The following is a 20098-nucleotide window of genomic DNA, read 5'->3' as shown; positions in this document are numbered from 1 at the left end:
ATGTAGAAAGCAGCAGTAAAAGAGACAGAACAGATTGCAATCTGCTGAATCTTTGGATTCCCACCCCACATGTGAGCACAGAGAAGCAGCTTTCTCCGAAGTGGAGGATTTCTCCCCAGGCAATGACCCGTGTGATGGCTCACGGAATCCCAGAATGTCAAGGGTTGAAAGGGACCTGCAAAGCTCATCCAGTGCAATCCCCCTGGAGCAGGAACACCCAGATGAGGTTACACAGGAAGGTGTCCAGGCGGGTTGGAATGTCTGCAGAGAAGGAGACTCCACAACCCCCCTGGGCAGCCTGGGCCAGGCTCTGCCACCCTCACCAGGAACAAGTTTCTTCTCTTCTTCTTCCACTTCTTCAAGTGGAACCTCTTGTGTTCCAGTTTGAACCCACTGCCCCTTGTCCTATCACTGGTTGTCACCAAGAAGAGCCTGGCTCCATCCTCCTGACACTGCCCCTTTCCATATTGATCCCCAGGAATGAGTCCCCCCTCAGTCTCCTCTTGTCCAGCTCCAGAGCCCCAGCTCCCTCAGCCTTTCCTCACACGGAAGATGCTCCACTCCAGCATCTTGGTGGCTGCGCTGGACTCTCTGCAGCAGTTCCCTGTCCTGCTGGAACTGAGGGGCCACAACTGGACACAATATTCCAGGTGTGGTCTCACCAGGGCAGAGTAGAGGGGCAAGAGAACCTCTCTGACCTACTGACCACCCCCTTCTAACCCACCCCAGGTACCACTGGCCTTCCTGGCCACAAGGGCCCAGTGCTGGCTCATGGTCATCCTGCTGTCCCCAGGACCCCCAGGTCCCTTTCCCCTACACTGCTCCCACCGAAGGGCAAGCACTTACAGCAATCTTGGCCTTGATGCTGGCCAGCTTGTCCTGGGCAGCCGCCAGCTCGGCGTTGGCCTTGCTCAGCGCCTGCCGCTTGGGCTGCACCTCGCAGAACACGGCGTGGAACCGCACCATGTTCACCACCCAGGAGCAGAGCCCGGCCGCCGCCGAGGACTTGGTGGTCACGAATTCGGGTTTAAACTTGGGATCCTGTAAATATGGCTGAAGGGCTTTGAGGCAGTTCTCATGGATGTTCTCCTTGTCGAACTTGATCAAGGAGTCCAGGAAGCCATCCACCCTGGCCATGGCGGCTTTGGCTGCTTTCCAGCTCCTGTCCTTGGGAATCCTTCCTCCCGGGGCCATCAGCACCATCACGGCTGCGGTGACATTGCTGACAGCTGAAGGCGGTGACCCAAAGGACCTCAGCTCTGTCAAATTCTTCTGAAAATGGGAAAACAAGGTTGTTAGACAAAAATGAATGAGTTTGCTTTCTACTTTGCAACTAATAGAGTCAGGCTCCCAAGCTATCAATCTGATAAATTGGGTTTCTTCCAGCCCAAACATCCTTGCCTCTAAATCACCGCTGTGCATGTTTGCAGCACATGTGCTCAGTTCCCTGTGCCCGGATCAGCCCAGCACCATGTTCCTCCCCACACTCCCACCCTTTCCCTGCCACAGGAGGTTTTTTGCCTTCTCAGAAGATCAGGATAAAGAAAAAGGAAAACTTTCCAAATAATAACCTCTTCAAATTGCCCCCAGCCCCTCTAAAACTGCCATGAAGATCTTCCCTTTGTGCTCAACTACTCCCTGTGCCAGACACTCTTGCATTGGGGTCTTGTTGAACTATTTGTGTGCACCCCTGGGGCCACCATCCAGCCCAAATTTAGACACTTAAACCAAGCACCTATAGCAGGACAGCAGTCATTGGGGTGAACAGACAGTCCACCCACAAGAAAATCAGCTAATCCACTTCCTCCACCACCAACACAGGCAGCTTCAGTGAGTCCCTAATAGATAGTGGGATGAATCTTAACCTAAGCTAAAAAAAGGTGAATTGCGGAGAAAGCACCTATTTCCTAACACCCTTGCAACTGTGAGAATAAAGCAGTGCTGAGGATTTGATCTGCTGACATCTTAAATCTTGTCTCCACGCACATGCGATTTAGCTTTAGCATAGGAAAAACCAGCGCGGGTAAATCAGCTGTTCTCAGATGACACGCTGTTGTCAAAACAAGGATAAGGGCTGTTTCAACACCGGTTTAAGGAAAATCTATGAGTTTCAGTCAGCTCCTGTTTCTATCAGTTCTGAATAGTTTTTAATCTATATTCTGCTTCTATCAGTTTCTGTCTGTGGCAGCAAGGTGCGAGAGTCTGGTACTTCTGAGCATTCATTTTTTAGATAAAGGTATCGCCATGAATCTATTCCTAAATGCGTCTTCGTTTGCTTTGAGCTTTTCTTAATCACTGAGCTGGCAGAAACAGGGCCTTGGGAGCTGTGTGCATTTCCAGTGTGAAACGTCTCTAATTAACATGCTCAATGACATGGAGCCAACCGTGAGCACAGACGAGCAGCCCAACATTCCCTCCTGTGTCCCAAGCACCCAGCTCAGCTCAGCCAGGAGCAGCATGGACGATGTGGCCTCTCCTGAGCCCCTGTGTGCTGGGGGTGCTGCTCGGGTGGCTCTGGCAAAGCAGCCCATGTTTCACAGCCTGCATCTCGCTGGCAATGGGATGCTGAGCAGGTGCATGGGATGCTGAGCAGTTTTTTCCCTAGGAAGTGAGCACTTCCATGGCATGACAGGAATGGGGATGCCACTGCCCTGGATGGAGGGGAGGATGATGCTGTCCTGGCAGGAGATGGAGGAAGCCCTGGGCAGCACGGGGTGCCTGGTTTCCTTCCCTATTTGTGAGAGTCTGGTGCCATGGGAAGAGGACAAGCCAAGTCCATGGTGAGCGCCACGCTGATGAACTTGAGTACCAGGTAAAAGGAGCTCTGCCCTTTTCCCTGATGGCATCAATTGGTTGCATTTTAATCACAGAATCATTTTGGTTGGAAGAGACCCTCAAGATCATCAAGTCCAACCATAACCTGACTCTGGCACTAACCCATGTTCCTATGAACCTCATCTCCACATCTGCTCAACCCCTCCAGGGGTGGTGACTCCACCACTACCCTGGGCAGCCTGTTCCAATGCTTCACAACCCTTTCCATTAAGAAATTTTTCCTGATATCCAATCTAAACCTCCCCTGGTGCAACCTGAAGCCATTCCCTCTCATCCTATCACTTGCTACTCAGGAGAAGAGACCAACACCCTCCATGCTACAACCTTATAATAAATCACTCTAAATTCTTCTTCTGCACACCAGAGTATCCCCAGGATGGAAACCAGACAGGATACTGACACCGAGTGCCACCTGCCTCAGGAACCACTATGGCATCCTCAAATGTCTCTGGACCATCTCCAGGGGGATATTCCTTGCAGGCAATTGCACAGCAAGTTTGTTGCTTTTGATACTGTCACTGTTTTCTGCTCGCTGTAACCTGCGCGGAGACCGAGCAGCACTGGCCAAGCACCATCCTCCTTCTCATGGGGGCGCAGGCTGCCCAGAGAGACAACTCTGCCTCCTCTTGCAAGTGCTTTGTGCCAAGCAGAGACCCACAGGCAGGGGAAGGCAGTCCCGGAGTCGCTATGCCTTCATCTCCCCCTTCCCTCCTCCCAAAATGAGATGAGGATGCCGAAACATCAGATCCCCTGAGTTCCATGTCCTGCACTCCTTAGGGCCCAGGGGATGCAGATGCTGAGGAACAGCCCACAGACAAACTGCACTGTAAGAGATAAAGGGCATTTTTGTCTCTAAAACCTGATTTCCTAAGTTTTCAAACTCACTGTCACATCTGACTTTGCATTTTTTTTTATTTTGCAGGTGCTCTGTGCTGGGTCTATCATATCCCATCGGACACTCATCATGGTCCATATACTCATTACCTTAATTATTTTATGTATATACTATACAAGTCTGAATAGACATGGTTGTTGTTCTTTTAAACTAGCAAGTGACACTGGCACAGAAATGTCCGTGTATCCACATACTTACTGAGCTTCTTGGTAGCTAACTACGTATATTTATTGCTGCATTCTACTTGACAGTTTTTCTCACTATTTTCCCTATTAATGTTGCATATAACAGTGCTGCCCAAATAAGACAGATAATTGGGGAGAAACTGTATATACACACACAAATATTGCTGATTATTCACATTAGTAAGCAGGTCAAGCTCTCTGGTGCATCTCCGATCAGCAGGTAAAGGAGACCATGCCTTCCAGCGCTCTGCTACTGCAGCTTCACAGGTCCCTAGAGAAAAATCCCAGCATCTCCCTAATCTTCACCTAATGAAATATTCTACAGCTCCAGCACGAAACCAAAACTAATACAGAGACAAACATTTTCCCTTTGTACAGTCCTTTCCCTTCCAGGAACAAGAGCCAAAGCAACACATCTCTGCAGCAAAGCCATGTTTTCTGAAAGCTAATTAAACAGCAAACCCATTCCTGATGACCAAGAGTTGTTTTCCTCTCCCCCAACGGGGCTATGACTGAGCCACAGTTTGAGGCATGACAGAGCCTTGCCTTGCTGCAATCGTGGGATTCATTCTGATTACCCAGCTGCACCTGGTGCTTGGCCACTGCTCTGCCCTGGGTGCAGCAGGAGTTTTCTGCTCCACAATGCCCTGTGAACGTCGGGTCAAGATAAATTGTAGGTACGACCAAGGTTCCAATATAAGTTGGGGAATGACCTGAGCAACCTGAGCTGGTGCAGATGTCCCTGCTCATGGCATGGGTGGCACTGGGGGAGCTTTGAAGGTCCCTCCAACCAAAACCATCCTATGATTCTATGGATCTATGATTCTAAGGTGACCTTCCCTTCCTTGTGGGGCAGAACCAAGGAGCAGTGGAGCCAGCCAACGGTGGAGAAGAGGTGCAAACAAAACACCCACCTCCAGTTCCTCCTGCTCTCCATAAACATGAGTAAAAGGCAACTTGGTGCAGCCTTGCTGCTACTCTAAGTTACACCAAGAACCCAGTATGCACCAGCTGGGAGGAAGCTGGAGGAGGGTGAATACATTGCCCAAAAGTTTGGGCCATCACATGACATTTCCCTCTGCCCCAATGCAGTCGGCAGATACTGGATTCCCAGGGGAATCTTTACCCTACCTTGTTAAGGGTGTTCAGAGCAGCCTGGGCAGCCTCCAGGGCAGGCTCAGCTTTGGCCAGGTCCTCCTCGCAGTCCTTCTGTTTCTGCTCGACCTCCTGGGTGATAAGCGCCACTTTCTGCTCCTCCTCATCAGCAATTGCCTTTTCCCTGCTCACTTTCTCCGTCTCCACTCCCACCACCCGGATCAGCTTGTCAGCATCCTCATTCTTCTGCTTCAGCTCCACTTCTTGGGCTGCCAGCCTGGCCTTCAGCTCATCCACCTGGAGGGAAGAAACACATGTGGGAGCACAGACACGCACCAACCTGTTCCTGCCCTGCACAGCAGCACAGGGTCACACTCCAGAGGGGCTGAGCAGCACCCAAAAGCACAGAGGGCCTGTGGGCAAAGCAAGCAATGCTGTGGTAGCATAGAAAAGCAGGATTCTAGCTGTTAGCAAGATTTGCTGCTCTCCTTTGCTCATGGTTGCTTGGATCAGGGTTGGAGAGCCCATGTGTGTGGTGCACACAGTGGAGCAGCCTGTGAGTGGTGAGGAACCCAGCAGGGAGAAACCCCATCAGCAGGTGGAGCTGCTGAGGTTGTCCCAGCCCTGCTCCCTGCCTGGAAACAGGACTGAGGCGCCAGGGCAATGCAAACGCTGCTGTGAGCATGATCTGATGGAAAGCAGGTGGAAACTTTCATTTCAGGTGTTCCTGGGATTGCCTTTGTACAATCAGGAGCCTCACCATAGGCCAGGCACTCACAGCAAGCTGTTCTCATCAGAAAACCAAATACAGCCAGCTGTCACCTCTCTTTGAACACGAGATCTGGTGTCAGATCACGTCCCCTCTGACGGAGCCCTGCATGCACTGTGCATGTGTGTTTGGCAGTGGCAATGATGCACTACAATTCAGCTACGCTTGCTTTCTCTTCTCAGCCTTGATACCTTCAGAACAGAGCGTGTGTTATTTTGCCATGTGCAGGTTTTGAGGAGGTCCTGTGCACCAGGAACCCCCTGCTCGCCAGGCACGCCCTGCCACACGCCTCCTCCCTCCCGCAGCCCGCACACACATGGCAGAAGAAGATGCCCATCAGTTCCCTTGCAACCATCAGGTCCTACGGACTTGTAACACTAAGGGCACTTTTCACACTACAAACATCATGACTGGGATCTGCTGACACATACAGCCCTTGACAGACATCCAAGGCTCAAGGGGCTTTACATTGTGGAATCATAGAATCATTTTGGCTGGAAAAGATCTTTAAGATCACCAAGTCCAACTATTTAACCTACACTGGCACTACCCCATGTCCCTGAGAACCTCATCTCCACCTGTTCAACCCCTCCAGGGATGGTGACTCCAGCACTGCCCTGGGCAGCCTGTCCCAATGCCCCACAGCCCTTTGGGGAAGAAATTGTTCCCCAGATCCAACCTCAACCTCCCCTGGTGCAACTTGAGGCCGTTTCCTCTGGTCCTGGTGCTTGTTCCTGGGGAGCAGAGCCCGCCTCCCCCTGGCTCCAAGCTCCTTTCAGGCAGTTCCGAGATCAGAAGGTCTCCCCTCAGCTCCCGTTCTCCAGCTGAACCCCCCAGGTCCCTCAGCCACTCCCATCACATTTGTGCTCCAATTTGTGATGTCAAATGAGCTTGAGAAGGGATCCCCCATTCAGCTGGCAGCCTCGAGGCACAGCAGTGGTGGCAGCTCCTCACACACTGCTCCACCGAGCAGCTACTCAGACCCGTAAGGTAGGAGCACTTTCAGCAACAGTCTGGCGCGCTCACATGGTGGGGCAGCTCACACTGGCTCTCACTCAAAGACAGAAAGTCTCTTTCTAAAAGCACCGTATCAATTAATTTCCACAGGCTCTGTGCAGACCATGGAGTTTTTCCCTGTCCAGAGGTCAGGCACATAAAGGATTACTTAGATCTCCTTCAATACATCTTTACCTACATAAAAATACTTACTAGAAGGGAAGTCAGACGCTTCCTTTTGTTGATAATTCCATTTTTATACCAGAAGAGAGAGCACGATTTGCAATCATATAAACTGAAGCTATTGGCATTCAGCATCAGCTTCAAGTGGAGGGCGGTTTCTTAGGAGTCTCTTTGTGCACCCCAGCCATTGTCACCTCCTGCTGCCCAGCGCTACAATGCTGTTTTCACCTGGGCAAAGACGCAACTGTAAATCCAAATGACTCCGGCCTTGCAGGAGCACGTAATCCCTTCAGCCAGCAAACTCAGCAGCAGCTTCTTGTTCAGCTCCACATCTTTGGGGATTGCAGGAAACTGAAGTGGGAGGCTTCACTGATAGCAGATATGGCTTGTGAGCTTCTGCCCAAAAATGATGTGCTGGATACAGACATGAATGGGAGCTTTAGGGGTTTACATGGCCACAACAAAACAAGTGAGGGATTAAAACCCACCAGCACTCAACAGCAGATGTAAACTCAGCCCTCAGCACAGCCCCTGAGAACAGAAAATGTCCTGACAAAACCTGCTTTCAGCCAAGCACATATAATAGCAGAAGGGTAAATGACTTGCTATAACACTGTCAGGATTTTAAAATCAAGAAATTCAGTTGGGGCTTTGCCTGAATGAAACATTTGGAAGCCCAGAGGTGTGTGTTACTATGAAGGTGTGTGTTACTGTGAAGGTGTGTGTTACTGCCCAGTTTGGCTTGGGCAACATGTTAAATTCCCAGTGGAAATGATCCAAGTGGGAGCTGAGGACCCTTCGCTAACAGACCTCGCCACATCTGGGGGACGTTTGCTGACCTCCAGCCTCCCTCACCTGTATAAGGAAACAAATCACATTTCCTCAGTGAGGCTACAGCTCAAACACAGTTGAACAGGGACAATTTAATAGTGTTTGTGCAGTGGAAAGAGAGAAACAGGAGCTACACCTAAACAACTAAATCCACTCTCTTTAGTGATGTCCTGAGGGTAGCACCGGGAATGCAGATTTATGAACTTCACTCCTCCAGTTTCACCCCCTCAACACATCAAACAAGTTTCCTTTAATGCCAGGCTCGTTTCCACAGCAAAACCAGTCTGTCACATCCATTTCTCCTCCCTTCCCACACAGCCTGATGCCCAGACATGAAAACGCCTGATGAGACAGCGCTGAGCAGGGAGGGCTCACACCGCCGCCTTCGGGAAGGCACAGCAGAAATATTAAATGAGCCCCCATCGGAGGCCTGCGGAGCCGTCCCTGGCACAGCAACGCCAGGAATAAAGGCATGAAAAATTCTCCTCTTTCTACAAACGTCACAGTAACCAGGTCCTCAGATTTCCCCTCTCTCACACCAAAAAGAATGGCAGCTTGCACACAGAGCTATTTGCTGCTTCTTTGGAAAACTTTGGCAACTTTTGGGTAACACGTAGAGAATAATTGTACAAAGAGAGACCGAGGTGGCAGGGAAAATCACAGCAGACCATGACCCCAGAGTGAGGAGAGAATGCTATTAACCTCTCCGCATGTGGTATTTCCAGCAGACATTGGTGGGTTGAAGTCCCCCACAAGAACAAGGGCTGGCGATTGGGAGACTTCTCCCAGCTGCCCGCAGAATATTGCATCTGCCCCTTCATCCTGGTTGGGTGGGCTGTAACAAACCCCCACCAGGATATTGGCCTTGTTGGCCTTCTTACCCATGAACACTCCACCAGGACAGAACAAGAATTATTAAAGAACAGAAAACCTGCAGGGCAGGTTCCCAGAAGACTCATTTTACCTCATTTTCCCTGCTTTGTTTCAAGAACACAAAATACATCACAAAGGTCAGCGACTAATTGATAGAGCAAGCAAGACTTGGATCTGGAATCCAGTGATGCAATATTAACCAAGGTCATCCAAAAAATGACTCAGCAACGGGCTCTGAACAGAGCGCTGACCTCTTCATGGTGAACATCACTCGGAAAAACAAGTGACTCATCCCATGCATCTTCCTAAGTCTTTTATGTCCTAATAACCGGAAGCCGGCTCCTGCTTTTCTGGGTACTGAGGACAGTCGCTGTCTTCAGGGAAAGATGGTGAAGAAACAGAAAACATTTCTTTAGAAGAAAAGTTGGTCAACAGTATCAAGTTGTCCAGAGCAGGGATAAGGGGTGGAGAGGGGAAACAAGTCAAAGGAGGGGGAAGAGGTTATTTTGAAGTTGGAATGGTTAAGTCAAAAAGTACCCTGCAACTATTGGCACAACAGCTTCCTCATGCTGAGGCCACACTGGAAGGTCTATAGAAATGCGTAAAACTCATAAGTAACTTGTCGTGGCATCCAAGCAGCAGGAAACTGGAGAACCCTGGTGACGGGAGCACTAGTCCTCAGACGTAAGGCCACAACTAGGTATCGAAATCCTCCACCTTTGCTTCGAAATTTAAAGAAAAAAAACATAAACAAAACAAAACCACCCACAACATATCACTTTCAAGCACCATGGACGCAACCTGGAGATGACACACCTGAGATGTAAGACTTGTCAGCTCCTCAGCACCAGGACCAACCATGGGTGAATGTAAAGTTCAGACAAGATTGAACGTTCTGGTACGATCTTCACTACTGCTAAATATCCACACCTTTGTTTCAACTCGGCAGCAGTGTTGAATATTGCACACATCTGGTATTTCAGGTGTTTAATTTTAGGCCCCCAGTGCTAATCTCAGATTCAAATTTGACACATTTCTCCTCACTGCTCTGCATCTTCAGGAACTTCACAAACAGACACTTCTCATCCAGCCTTACTCCAACCAGATATGAACATCGCTTTCTTTTATCCTTCTCGCAACAGTAAAACAGACAAGACCCGCAGGTGTTGTGGCTCCCCATCTCCTCCCCAGCACCTCTTTTGTGGCTGGTCGGAGAACCATTGCCAACAAAACACCCATATGCAGATACAACTGAAGAATACAAAAGGTTCCCATGTTTGACCGACACTACAGGGACTTGCTTCTTCTTAGAAGGTTAGTTTCATATTAGTTGCTTGCAATAAAAAATAGACCTAACCCAAATTTTCCATCACTGGGACATCATCAAAACCAGCAGCAACGCAAAGGTCAGCAAAATGATTTCCCCCCATAGGTAGGGTGGGTGTGAGACCTATCGCTCTGGTTGACATTGCTGGTTCTAACTGGTGTTCTCTGCTACTGGCTGTTCAACCGCAGCCCCATCCTTCCACAGGAGATGACAGAACCTGCAAAGGGGACATGAAACATGCCCCCTCCCCTCCTGTGTCCTCAAAGACCTGTCCTGCACCTTGAAGAAAGCAAGTGCTCAAGTGAGACACAGACTGTCAGAGTCGAGAGGCACTAATAAAGCCCATACATCACCCTCCAGCGAGGCACATGCCCTTCTGAGCGCGACAGACGTGGTTTATGTCCCCAGCATTATCCAGAGCATATACAGAAGGGACTGAACCCGCTAGTCCTTCATTCACACCAACCCCCTGCACTTCCTCGGAGCAGCTTCAGGACAGGTCCATTTGCCACAGCAGAAGCTTGTAAGTGAACATTTGTAAGAGTTAATAGAATATGAAATGGAGAGAAAAATGGGAACTAGCCACATGGGTAGACAGCAAAGCTCTGAAAGGCAGTTTGAGTCACTACAAAGATTTGTGAATACTCAGAACAACATCTAGTCTTCACCGCAGCAGAGTGCCAGTGCTGGTCCTTAGCAGGGTGATTTGGGGATGGCTGGTCTACATTTCAGTCATGCAGTAGTTTCCCTTAAAGATGGACAGCATAATGCAAGGAAAAACGAACATCAGCCTTATTTTAAAAGGATTCTTGCTGAAGTCATTGTAGATCTCCTGGATGCAACTCCAAAAATCACTGATCTCCCTCTATTTTATAAGGTATTTTGTCACCACAACTGAAAGATAACAATTAAAAGATGTACACAGCCAGTTGGATCCCTATCTCATTTCAGTTCCTGTGATCTGTCACCAGGGACTGGCACCACCCCAGCAGCAGGGACTGAACACACATCCCTCCCCTTCTCCTTTCCAGTACAGACACAACTCCTGCTCCTCAAGGAACCAGTTCATGCCAGGCTAGAGCAGGATCTAGTGCAAATTTTACACCCCGCACAGTTCCAGCCTGTAAAGTTCTCCTTCAAACCAGGATGAGGAGATGCCTCTAACAGAGAACCACGAAAACCCATCAGCTTTTAACCCCAAGGGTTTGCTTACCTGTGCAGATGTGCTCTTGAGCTTCTCCAGGCCATTCTCCAGACGCTCCATTTTTGCTTTTAAATCCTTGTCCTTCTTCAGTAGCAAATTCTGATAGAGTTTGATTTGCTCCAGGAAGGACTTTGGAGTGGTGTAGTTATATCGTCGCTCATTGCTCAGATACAATCGGGAGATCTCGTTGACACTTGTGTGGACATAGGCCATGAATTTGCTTATTGAATCTTTCACTGAATCCTAAAAGTAAGATGAGAAGACAAGGAGAAAATATTTCAAACTGAACAACTATATATAGTGCAGATCTGTGCCGTATATAAAGGAATTTATTAACATTTTATTCTGCTGCAGCAAAACCCAGGCTGGAACATCTAAGTTGATCCCTTTTCATTTGTTATCTCTAAAATAACTTTGTCTGTTCATGTACTGTATACCTCTTTTTATATCTTTTTATCTCATATTTTATCTTATTTCAAGCAATTTATCTAGCATTAAGCTCTATAAAATAACAGCCTTTTAAGCATAAATTTGAGCTTTTCTCCTCTACAAACAGGGAAAGCGCACACATAAAAAGAAACATTGTAGACTTTATTCTACAAAAATCCTGCCCAGAAAAGCTAAATAAACATAACTGAATCTCTTTTAGTCTAGCAGCACATTGTCATCAATGAGAACTTGACATATTTTTGCCCTTGAGAATTCCAGGCGCTCAGACGCCTGTGGAGAGCAAAGCCCGTGTTCCCTGCAACAACTATAAGCATTAGGTTATTTCCTGCACCGATTTGTAAGCTGCCGCTCTTGCTTGCAAAGCAGTGGTGTGTCTGGCGGTGCTACCGGTGCACAAACACGACACGGTGCCCGCGGCCGTGCTGCAGCTGAGGGCTGTGCCCCTCTCCGAAAAACCTGCTTTGCTTAAGTTAATTAGAATCATAGAAACACTTTGGTTGGAAGAGACACTTGAGATCATCAAGTCCAACGATAACCTAACTCTGGCATTAAATCATGGCCCTAAGAACTTAATTATGTCTGTTCAACCCCTCCACAAGGATGGTGACTCCAGCACTGCCCTGGGCAGCCTGTTCCAATGCCTGACAGCCCTTTGGGGAAGAAACCTTAGTTAATATCCAATCTGAACCTTCCCTCCTGCAACTTCAGGTCATTTTCTCTCATCCTAAATCAGTGCAGAGTTACCAGCAATTCCTCTCTGAACAGTCACCCAGATGTCCCAGGAGAGTGTTGTCCCTGCAGTGCTGTCCCCATCATGAGAGGCACTGCTTGCACTGAGCAGAGGGACATGTCACAGGCTGCCACCAGCACCCTGTGCCCCGCAGAGGAAACCAAACCCGGGCACAGCCCCGGCAGCCCCAGATGCTGGTGCGTGAGGTGCTCACCTCCACGGTCTCTATTTCTTGCAGAAAGCGGAGGCTGACGGACTCGAGGGCCTCCTGCGGCCACTCCTGGAACCAGTCTATGGCGGTGCAGCTGACGATGGCAGGGAACCTCCTGCTGCGGACACGCAGCTTGCTGCCCACGGGCGAAAAACACAGCACGACCTGCAGAGCCCAAGGGAGGAGAACGTGAGAAGACGCAGTCAGGAGGAGGCGTGGGGTTCCAGCTACACAGCCCAGCTCAGGCTCTTCCATCCACTTCCAACAGGCACAGACTGAAACACAGGAGGCTCCATCTGAACAGGAGGAGAAACTTGTTTGCTGGGAGGTGCCAGAGCCTGGCCCAGGCTGCCCAGAGTGGGTGTGGAGTCTCCTTCTCGGAGACATTCAAACCCCCTGGACCCACCTGTGTGATCTGCTCTGTGACCCTGCGTGAGCAGGGGTTGCACTGGGGGATCTGCAGAGGGCCCTTCAGCCCCCACTAGGCTGGGATTCCATGAATGGAAGATCTCACACCACCAGCTGAGGCTGCAGCAACCTCATTTGAGCCCTTGCACTTCAGGCCAGCAAGCCTGGCATGGAAAAACATAATGTGGCTGTGAACAGATTTTTTCTCCGCAATAAAGACAAGCAGTGGTGTTAAACATTATCATGGTCAAAAGCAGAAGCCTGGCACACTTTAAAGCTTGAAGCTGGGTTTTAATAAAACCACCCTTCTCTGCTTCAGCAGTGAAACAAAGCTTTGCCCAGCAGGGAACTGGCATCTATATTCAAGTGGTACAACCAGGAATTAAAGTAAATGGATCTAAATTCTCCTGGCAGGACCACAGGCCCACCTGGGCTGTTTCCCCGAAAGCAGCATTGAAAAGAGTCGAGGTGGCTCAAACTCAAAATCTGCTTTTATCAGAGTGAGACATTTTTTTAATAGAGAAACCTCAAAACAAAGCAGAACAGAAATAAAAGCATTTGTGAATATATTTTCCCTACTCATCTCATTTCTGCGCAGCGGGTCCTTTGCTTTTCAGGCTTTTATTTCAGTCCAACAGCTGCTAAAAGTTTCTGAGTTGCAGCAAATTGTGCAGTGTACGTGGGCCCCTGGGGGTCTCTCTTTGCATTATTGTGGGGCCTGGTCAAGGGACTGTTACTCCCCTACCCAGCATCCCCCCTGCCCTGCACCATTTCTCCTTCCTCCAGCCTTAACCCTTCCCTCACCCCCCACCTTTCCTGCAGGCTGGGAGCCGCCTGCCCCACAGCCGCCTGCCCCACAGCCGCCTGCCCCACAGCTCCTCTCAGCAGCACAAGCTCTGCCTTTGCCAGCAGGAAACTCCTTCTGGAAGGACATAAAGTCAGGACGAGGCAAAGCACCTTTCCTCTTCGTTGCCTTACCACCAGCTTTAACAGCAAGATAAGACCCAAGGACCAAAACCTGCCACCACCATCCGTCACAGCCCTTTTCCTGCAAGCCTGCTGCGGCTGGATTTATGAGCTTTGTTAATTGGGCACAAAGAAGGACACAGACAAGATGCCACCATGCAATGAAGTAGCAACATGTGAGCAAGGACCAGCTTGGGAAGCAGCGTATCTCAGTGCATCATCCCTCTCCCACTTGTTAGCCCTGGCTAGTACCTTAGCAAGTGTCATAGGACAGGCTGCTGTTGGCTCAGATGTCGCTATAATGGGTCAACACCTCCACCATGATCTGTTTTTTAGAAGCCACAAAAGAACAGCCTGTAACAGAACCCACATTAGTTTCCATTTCAGAAGAGGCAGCTGAACTTAGAGCTTCTGGTCCTCTGCCATGGCCACTGCACGTGGGGACAGACACACAGAAATCCTTCCTGCACCTTCAAGCATACGCCTTGGGCACCTCTACGTTTTTCTGTCAGGGCCGGGCAAGCTTCAGGAAGCTGTCCATGTACAAAAGCCTCTTCACAGGATCCCAGCCTGGTGGGGGCTGAAGGGACCTCTGCAGATCCCCCAGTGCAACCCCTGCTCACGCAGGGTCACAGAGCAGATCACACAGGTGGGTCCAGGGGGTTTGAATGTCTCAGAGAAGGAGACTCCACACCCGCTCTGGGCAGCCTGGGCCAGGCTCTGGCACCTCCCACCAAACAAGTTTCTGCTCATGTTCACATGGAGCCTCCTGTGTTTCAGTCTGTGCCCGTTGTCCCTCACCCTGGCGTTGGGCACCACTGAACAGAGTCTGGTCCATCCTCTGACACCCACCCTGGAGATATTTATAAGCATAAATAATACTTCCTAGCTGACCCCATCCATCTGCTTTAACACATGGTTAAGGAGAAGGGTAGACAAAGAAAAGGGATCAGCCTCAAGTAAATCATATTCACACTGCCCTTCCAGTGCACCACAATAACAGAATAGATCCAGGAAGGGACAGGAGGCCAAGGTGCTGAAGAGCCACAAAACAGCATCAGGACTCATCAGAAAATCCCCTCTGTACTCAGAGAGGGAGAGAGCAGGACTGCATTCCCTCTCCTTGGGCATCTACACTGTGGCATGGTTCTCAAATTTTCCCTCAAAATTAATTTTCCAGTTGTTCCCCATCCTAAACATGTACCTTCCCACATCAAAAAAGCAACAGGCCACCCTGTCTCAGTGACTGTGTCCCACCAACACAACAGTGAGTAAGTGAGGAGGACAGGAGCAGTGAGTAAGGAGGAGGACAGGCTTTCATTGAGCAAAGATCAAGGCTTCACTCTGCCCACCCCACCTCCTGGCCCTGTGCCGGCAGCACTGAGCAGCCCTGCAGAGGGGTAAACACCTTCTGGAACAGTCTCACTCTCCTGTGCACCTCACGTGCTTTCCCCATGAGCTGGGCATGCATGGGAAATAGTCCTGAAGCTGTTCTGGAATCTTAGGACATATTTATAAGGCCTTTGTATGCTGGATTATGGGCTGCGCTGGAAGAAATCCTGTAAGCACGTTGCATGCCACTCAGTTTCCAGCACTCTGTTTTTAAGGTAATACTTTCTTTCTTCTGGCTATGGATCCCCAACAACACTAACAGCGATCCCCTCAGCAACTCTTTCAAGCAGCAAGACCTCTGTCCGGCTTTGAAAAGGGAGAGGCTGGTCCTGCTCAGCTCTTGAAAGAGAAAATTCTCAACTCCCTAACACCCAAGAAGCGATGGCAACAGACAGCATTTCCTACACTTCAGTACTACTTGCTGACAGCATCACAGTTCCCACCATGAACAGGCAGAAAAGCCTTTCAGGCTGTGGTCTGACCTCTCTACCAGGCAGCCCAAAGCATCTTCACCCCATGCTCCTGCACCAAGGCCAATGGCAATGACCTGAACTCCCCCAGCCTGTCTCACCTTCAGCTGTCGTCGAACACGCTCTATAAAAAACTTCCAGCAAGTCTCCCTGGAGTCCACCAGCCCCCGGCCTTTGACTTCATTCCTCACGCTGTTGATTATGTTTTCTACTTCGTCATCGGGGAAGAGATCGGGGATTTCACCTGAGAAGAAGGCAGGTTTGGGTTTACTGGTCTGGATTTTGTTGCAGGCTCAGAGCGAAGTGAAGCAGCTGCCTCCCTCTTCAGGGGCTTGGGGAAGACCCTTCCTTGAGAAAAATTGTTGTGTCGGGTGCCCATGGGACCCAGAGGCAGAAAAGTGGCACAGAAGGTCATTCTGCTAAAAAATAAGCCCTTGTGAGAGCAACCTTTCTCATAAAAGCACGAGGTAAACAAACACAGAATAAAGCCAAAGTACAGAATGTCCATTTGTGTCAGATCTACAGGGCTGATTAGATTACAGAAAAAAAGAGCAAATACCTAATATGCTGTACACAATAATGAAATAATTTTAGTTTTGCAAATGAATTAGTTACCTGTACCATTCCTGCAGCTGTTCAACGCCACTTCCAGTGCTGGTAAAATAACTCCCACATCACCAAAATGTTTTAAAAGTCAGAAATCCTTTAAAAACTTTTAAAAGTTAATAGTTATGCAACTGATTGTCAAAAACATACCCAGCCAATTTTTCTTTTTTCTGGTTACTTAATTTATCACCTATTCACTTCCCTTCTGGCTTCTGATTTGATTGAAATCATCATTATTGAGTGAGATACTGTCAATATGAGCACTAATTACTTAGGAAAATACACTAATCAGATATCTGCTCATTTATAAGGGAGTCTAAAATACATATTCTGTTCTAGCTCCTTAGGTGATGAAAATAAGTGAAACAAGTAAGAAAAATAAGCCTGCAGAGAGCGGGAAGCAGCCAGAGCCATCAGGCAGCACCCGCTGGGTGGCACGAGGTCACGTTTTGGGAGGTCATAGAACCATAGAATGGCCTGAGCTGGAAGGGACCCCCATGCTAATGGAGTCCAGCTCCTGTCCCTGCACAGGACACCCCACAGGTCACCCCGTGTGTCTGAGGACGTTGTTAAGTCTCTTCTTGAACACTGTCAGGCTGGGGCCGTGACACCTCCCTGGGGAGCCTGTTCAGTGTCCAGCCCCTCTGGGGGAAGAACCTTTTCCTCATGTCCCACTGACCCTCCCTGGCACATCTTCTGCCATTCCCTGGGCTCTGTCACTGTCACAGAGAAGAGCTCAGCCCTGCCCCTCCTGCTCCTGCTGAGGAACCTGCAGCTCCATGAGTTCTGCCCTCAGTCTCCTCTGCTCCAGCTCAACAAACCCAGGGACTTCAGCCGCTCCTCATACGGCTTCCCCTCCAAACCCTTCACCAACCTCATGTCCCTCCTCTGGACACTCTCCAGCAGCTTTATCTCCTTTTCTCCTGTGTCCCCAGCCCTGCACACAGTGAATGCTGCAGGTGAGGCCGCCCCAGAGCAGAGCGGGACAATCCCATTCCTGCCTGGCTGGCCGTGCTGTGCTGGATGCACCAGGACACGGGTGGCCCTTGGCTGCCAGGGACACTGTTGGCTCATGCTCATCTTGCCATTGACCAGAACTCCCAGATCCCTCTCCATGGAGCTGCTCTCAGCATCTCGTCTCCCAGTCTGTCTGTACAGCCAGGGTTGCCATGTCCCAGGTGCAAAATCTGGCACTTGGTCTTGTTACACTTGTCATGGTCCCTCCCGTGGTCCCTTCCTCAGTCCTCAGTCCAGCCACAATTCTGAGCTGCCTCCCCAGACCCTAGTGAGGACTCCTGATCTGTCCTCTCTTCCCCACATGGCAGCCACAGGAAAATGTGACACCTTTCCGAACCACCGTAAGATGACCTGGACATCCCAAAGCCAGGCTGCTTGGCCTGCCCCTTGCTGCAGGACACTGCAGAGCTTCACTTCATGTCATGAGACATTTGTGTCATCTACACGGGTGACAGGAGCTACTCACCGCCCTCCACAACAACCCCTGTCTTTACTCCTGATTACAAATTTATCACAGGCAGGGCTTGTTTGCTGCTCAAACCATCTGGCCAATTTACAGCCACATATGTCAACTCTGGAGTTTTGCACAAACTATCGCTCCCCTGTGCTGTCAACTCTCCACTCCTCACCATGCACGGAGGTCACCCGAACCAGCTGGAGTCTTCCCACTCCTGGCTCATAAATAAGGAAAAAAGCGTCACGTAGTCGGTAGCAGTGATTTTCCAGGGACTCTGGGGAATATGCCCATGCTGGGTTACATCCTGCACTCACGGTGACACAGCTGCATGCTCCCATGTGCGCCGTAGCTGCAGTGCACCCTGCATGGGGAGCGCTCCACCACACATACCCATGCCATGTTCTGCCGCGAAACAGAGCATCTGTGTGTAGGCTGGCTATTCTGCAATTGTTTGGGCAAGCAACAACTCCAAAACTTTAATGGAAAAACAAAGAGGAAAAGGACTGGAATGGGACAAGCAGCTAGGTGACGCACACAGACATGGTCATCTGGTGGCTTTGTACCATCCACCAACTCGCAGATATTCCAGTCAAATATTCCAGCCAGGAAAAACCTTATTAGGTAACTAGAGTGTGAATGCATGGGATCCACAGGTCAAACTCTTCATCTGTTGATACATTCCTTGGGCTCTGTCCTCAGCTGCAATGTCACAACAGACACATCTTGTAACAACTGTAGGCAGTATACCATGAAGTATGGGAAAACTAGGTACATCAGAGAAAGAAAAACTATCAGATGATGGAGTGCATCCTCACAAAAGAGACCTTATCGCGGCTTTTACTCCAGAACTTAAGCCACATATCTTCTAACTCACTTCATATATTGCCCTTCTGTATATTCTAGAACTACAGATGCTACCATGAGCACAACCACACTGAGAAGGGGGAGAGGGGAAATCAACAAGAGATGTACCTGATGCTAAGAAGTCATTGACCAGCACCAAGAACTGCTCGTCCGCCACTTGCGCGTCGGTCATCAGGAACACGGTGCCTATGTTCTTCACACCGGCTTTCAGGTACAGGTTTGCCAGGTCTGCCTGGAGGTTGAAAAGCAAGAGGACTTAGGGGGTGCACCTACATTCTGCAAAGCTCAGGTAGGTACCACATCTACAAGCGGGATATTTCAGAATCTTCCCATTAACCAAGAATAAAGCAATGGCAATAAATTAGCGTGAAACTGCACTTTGGCCACTCTCCATCTTCATGGCTGCGCCTTCCAGGTTATATGGGGGAGTCTATCGCTGTCATTGTAAGACATTACCCGGTAAGACTTGACATTATGCCCAGGTCTGTATGACACAAAAAAAGAGAAAGAAGCCCTGGCCAGCACCGCTACACACAGGGAAATGCTTATAGCTGGAACACTTAGAGGTCAGTGGATGTGGCTAAAGACATCAGTGCAGACCCTGGTTGTGGAGGCTGCCCGGGGAGTTCAGAAAGGCTTATTATGGGCAAAATATGTCACTATACAGGGACATTAAAGCACCACAGGGACTGGGAGCGACAGCAGCGACTGGAAATGCTGGTCCTTGGTGTCCCCATGCTGTAGATTTCTCTGGTTTCACAACCATAACTGAATTTTCTTTTTTGCTGAGGTGCTGCAACACATTTCTTTCTGCTTGTGAAGAAAGGAGAAGGACACCCTGTGCAAACAGGGATGTTTTCTGTTTTATTTTCTCCTTTCCAGAGTCTGAGCAGGGACTCTCTCTTCAGTCTCCCACTCAGTGCAGTGATGCTGACAGAGAACCTGCTCGTATGGAAAAGCTGTTTCGCTTCAAAGGGGACAGTGTCCTGATGAAGGACACAGTGTCCTCCTGATGAAGGACACCAACTTCTTGAAATCCAGGTTGTTCATGAGATGGGAAAAACGCCATCATCCCGCTCAAACTCCATCATTTCCTTCCTGCCCCTCCAAGCAGGATACAAGACACGCAGGGGACTCTGAAGGAATTTACTGGCCTGTGTTCCAGAAACTCTCTTAGAAATTCAGCAAATACACACACTCCTTCAAAAAGAATCATTTGTTACTTGCATCACTGGAAATTTGAATTAGATCAATTATAAAAGCACGAGGGGCCAATGCCAGACCGAGTAATCTGTCACCATCCTGCTCTTCCATATCTAAGAAAAAAAGATGAC

The 20098-nt window shown here is 49.4% G+C and overlaps 1 protein-coding gene across 1 annotated transcript in view; it reads right to left on the bottom strand.

Annotated features, from left to right (window-relative positions):
- Positions 1-20098, bottom strand: part of DNAH9 (dynein axonemal heavy chain 9) — a gene marked incomplete at its 5' end in the record, with an annotated part of 197270 nt that overhangs the window by 90852 nt on the left and 86320 nt on the right. The window contains 6 exons of the mRNA XM_082067422.1: positions 847-1272; positions 5047-5307; positions 11203-11436; positions 12588-12749; positions 15922-16064; positions 18873-18996. Coding sequence (XP_081923548.1) covers positions 847-1272; positions 5047-5307; positions 11203-11436; positions 12588-12749; positions 15922-16064; positions 18873-18996 — 1350 coding nt within the window. The remainder of the gene's footprint in view (positions 1-846; positions 1273-5046; positions 5308-11202; positions 11437-12587; positions 12750-15921; positions 16065-18872; positions 18997-20098) is intronic.

Source organism: Streptopelia decaocto, assembly GCF_964273445.1.
Source record: "Streptopelia decaocto genome assembly, chromosome: 16".
In the NCBI taxonomy this organism is placed as follows: Eukaryota; Metazoa; Chordata; class Aves; order Columbiformes; family Columbidae; genus Streptopelia; species Streptopelia decaocto.
Note: the sequence above shows the minus strand (reverse complement) of the source record. Positions and strands in the feature narration are given on the sequence as shown.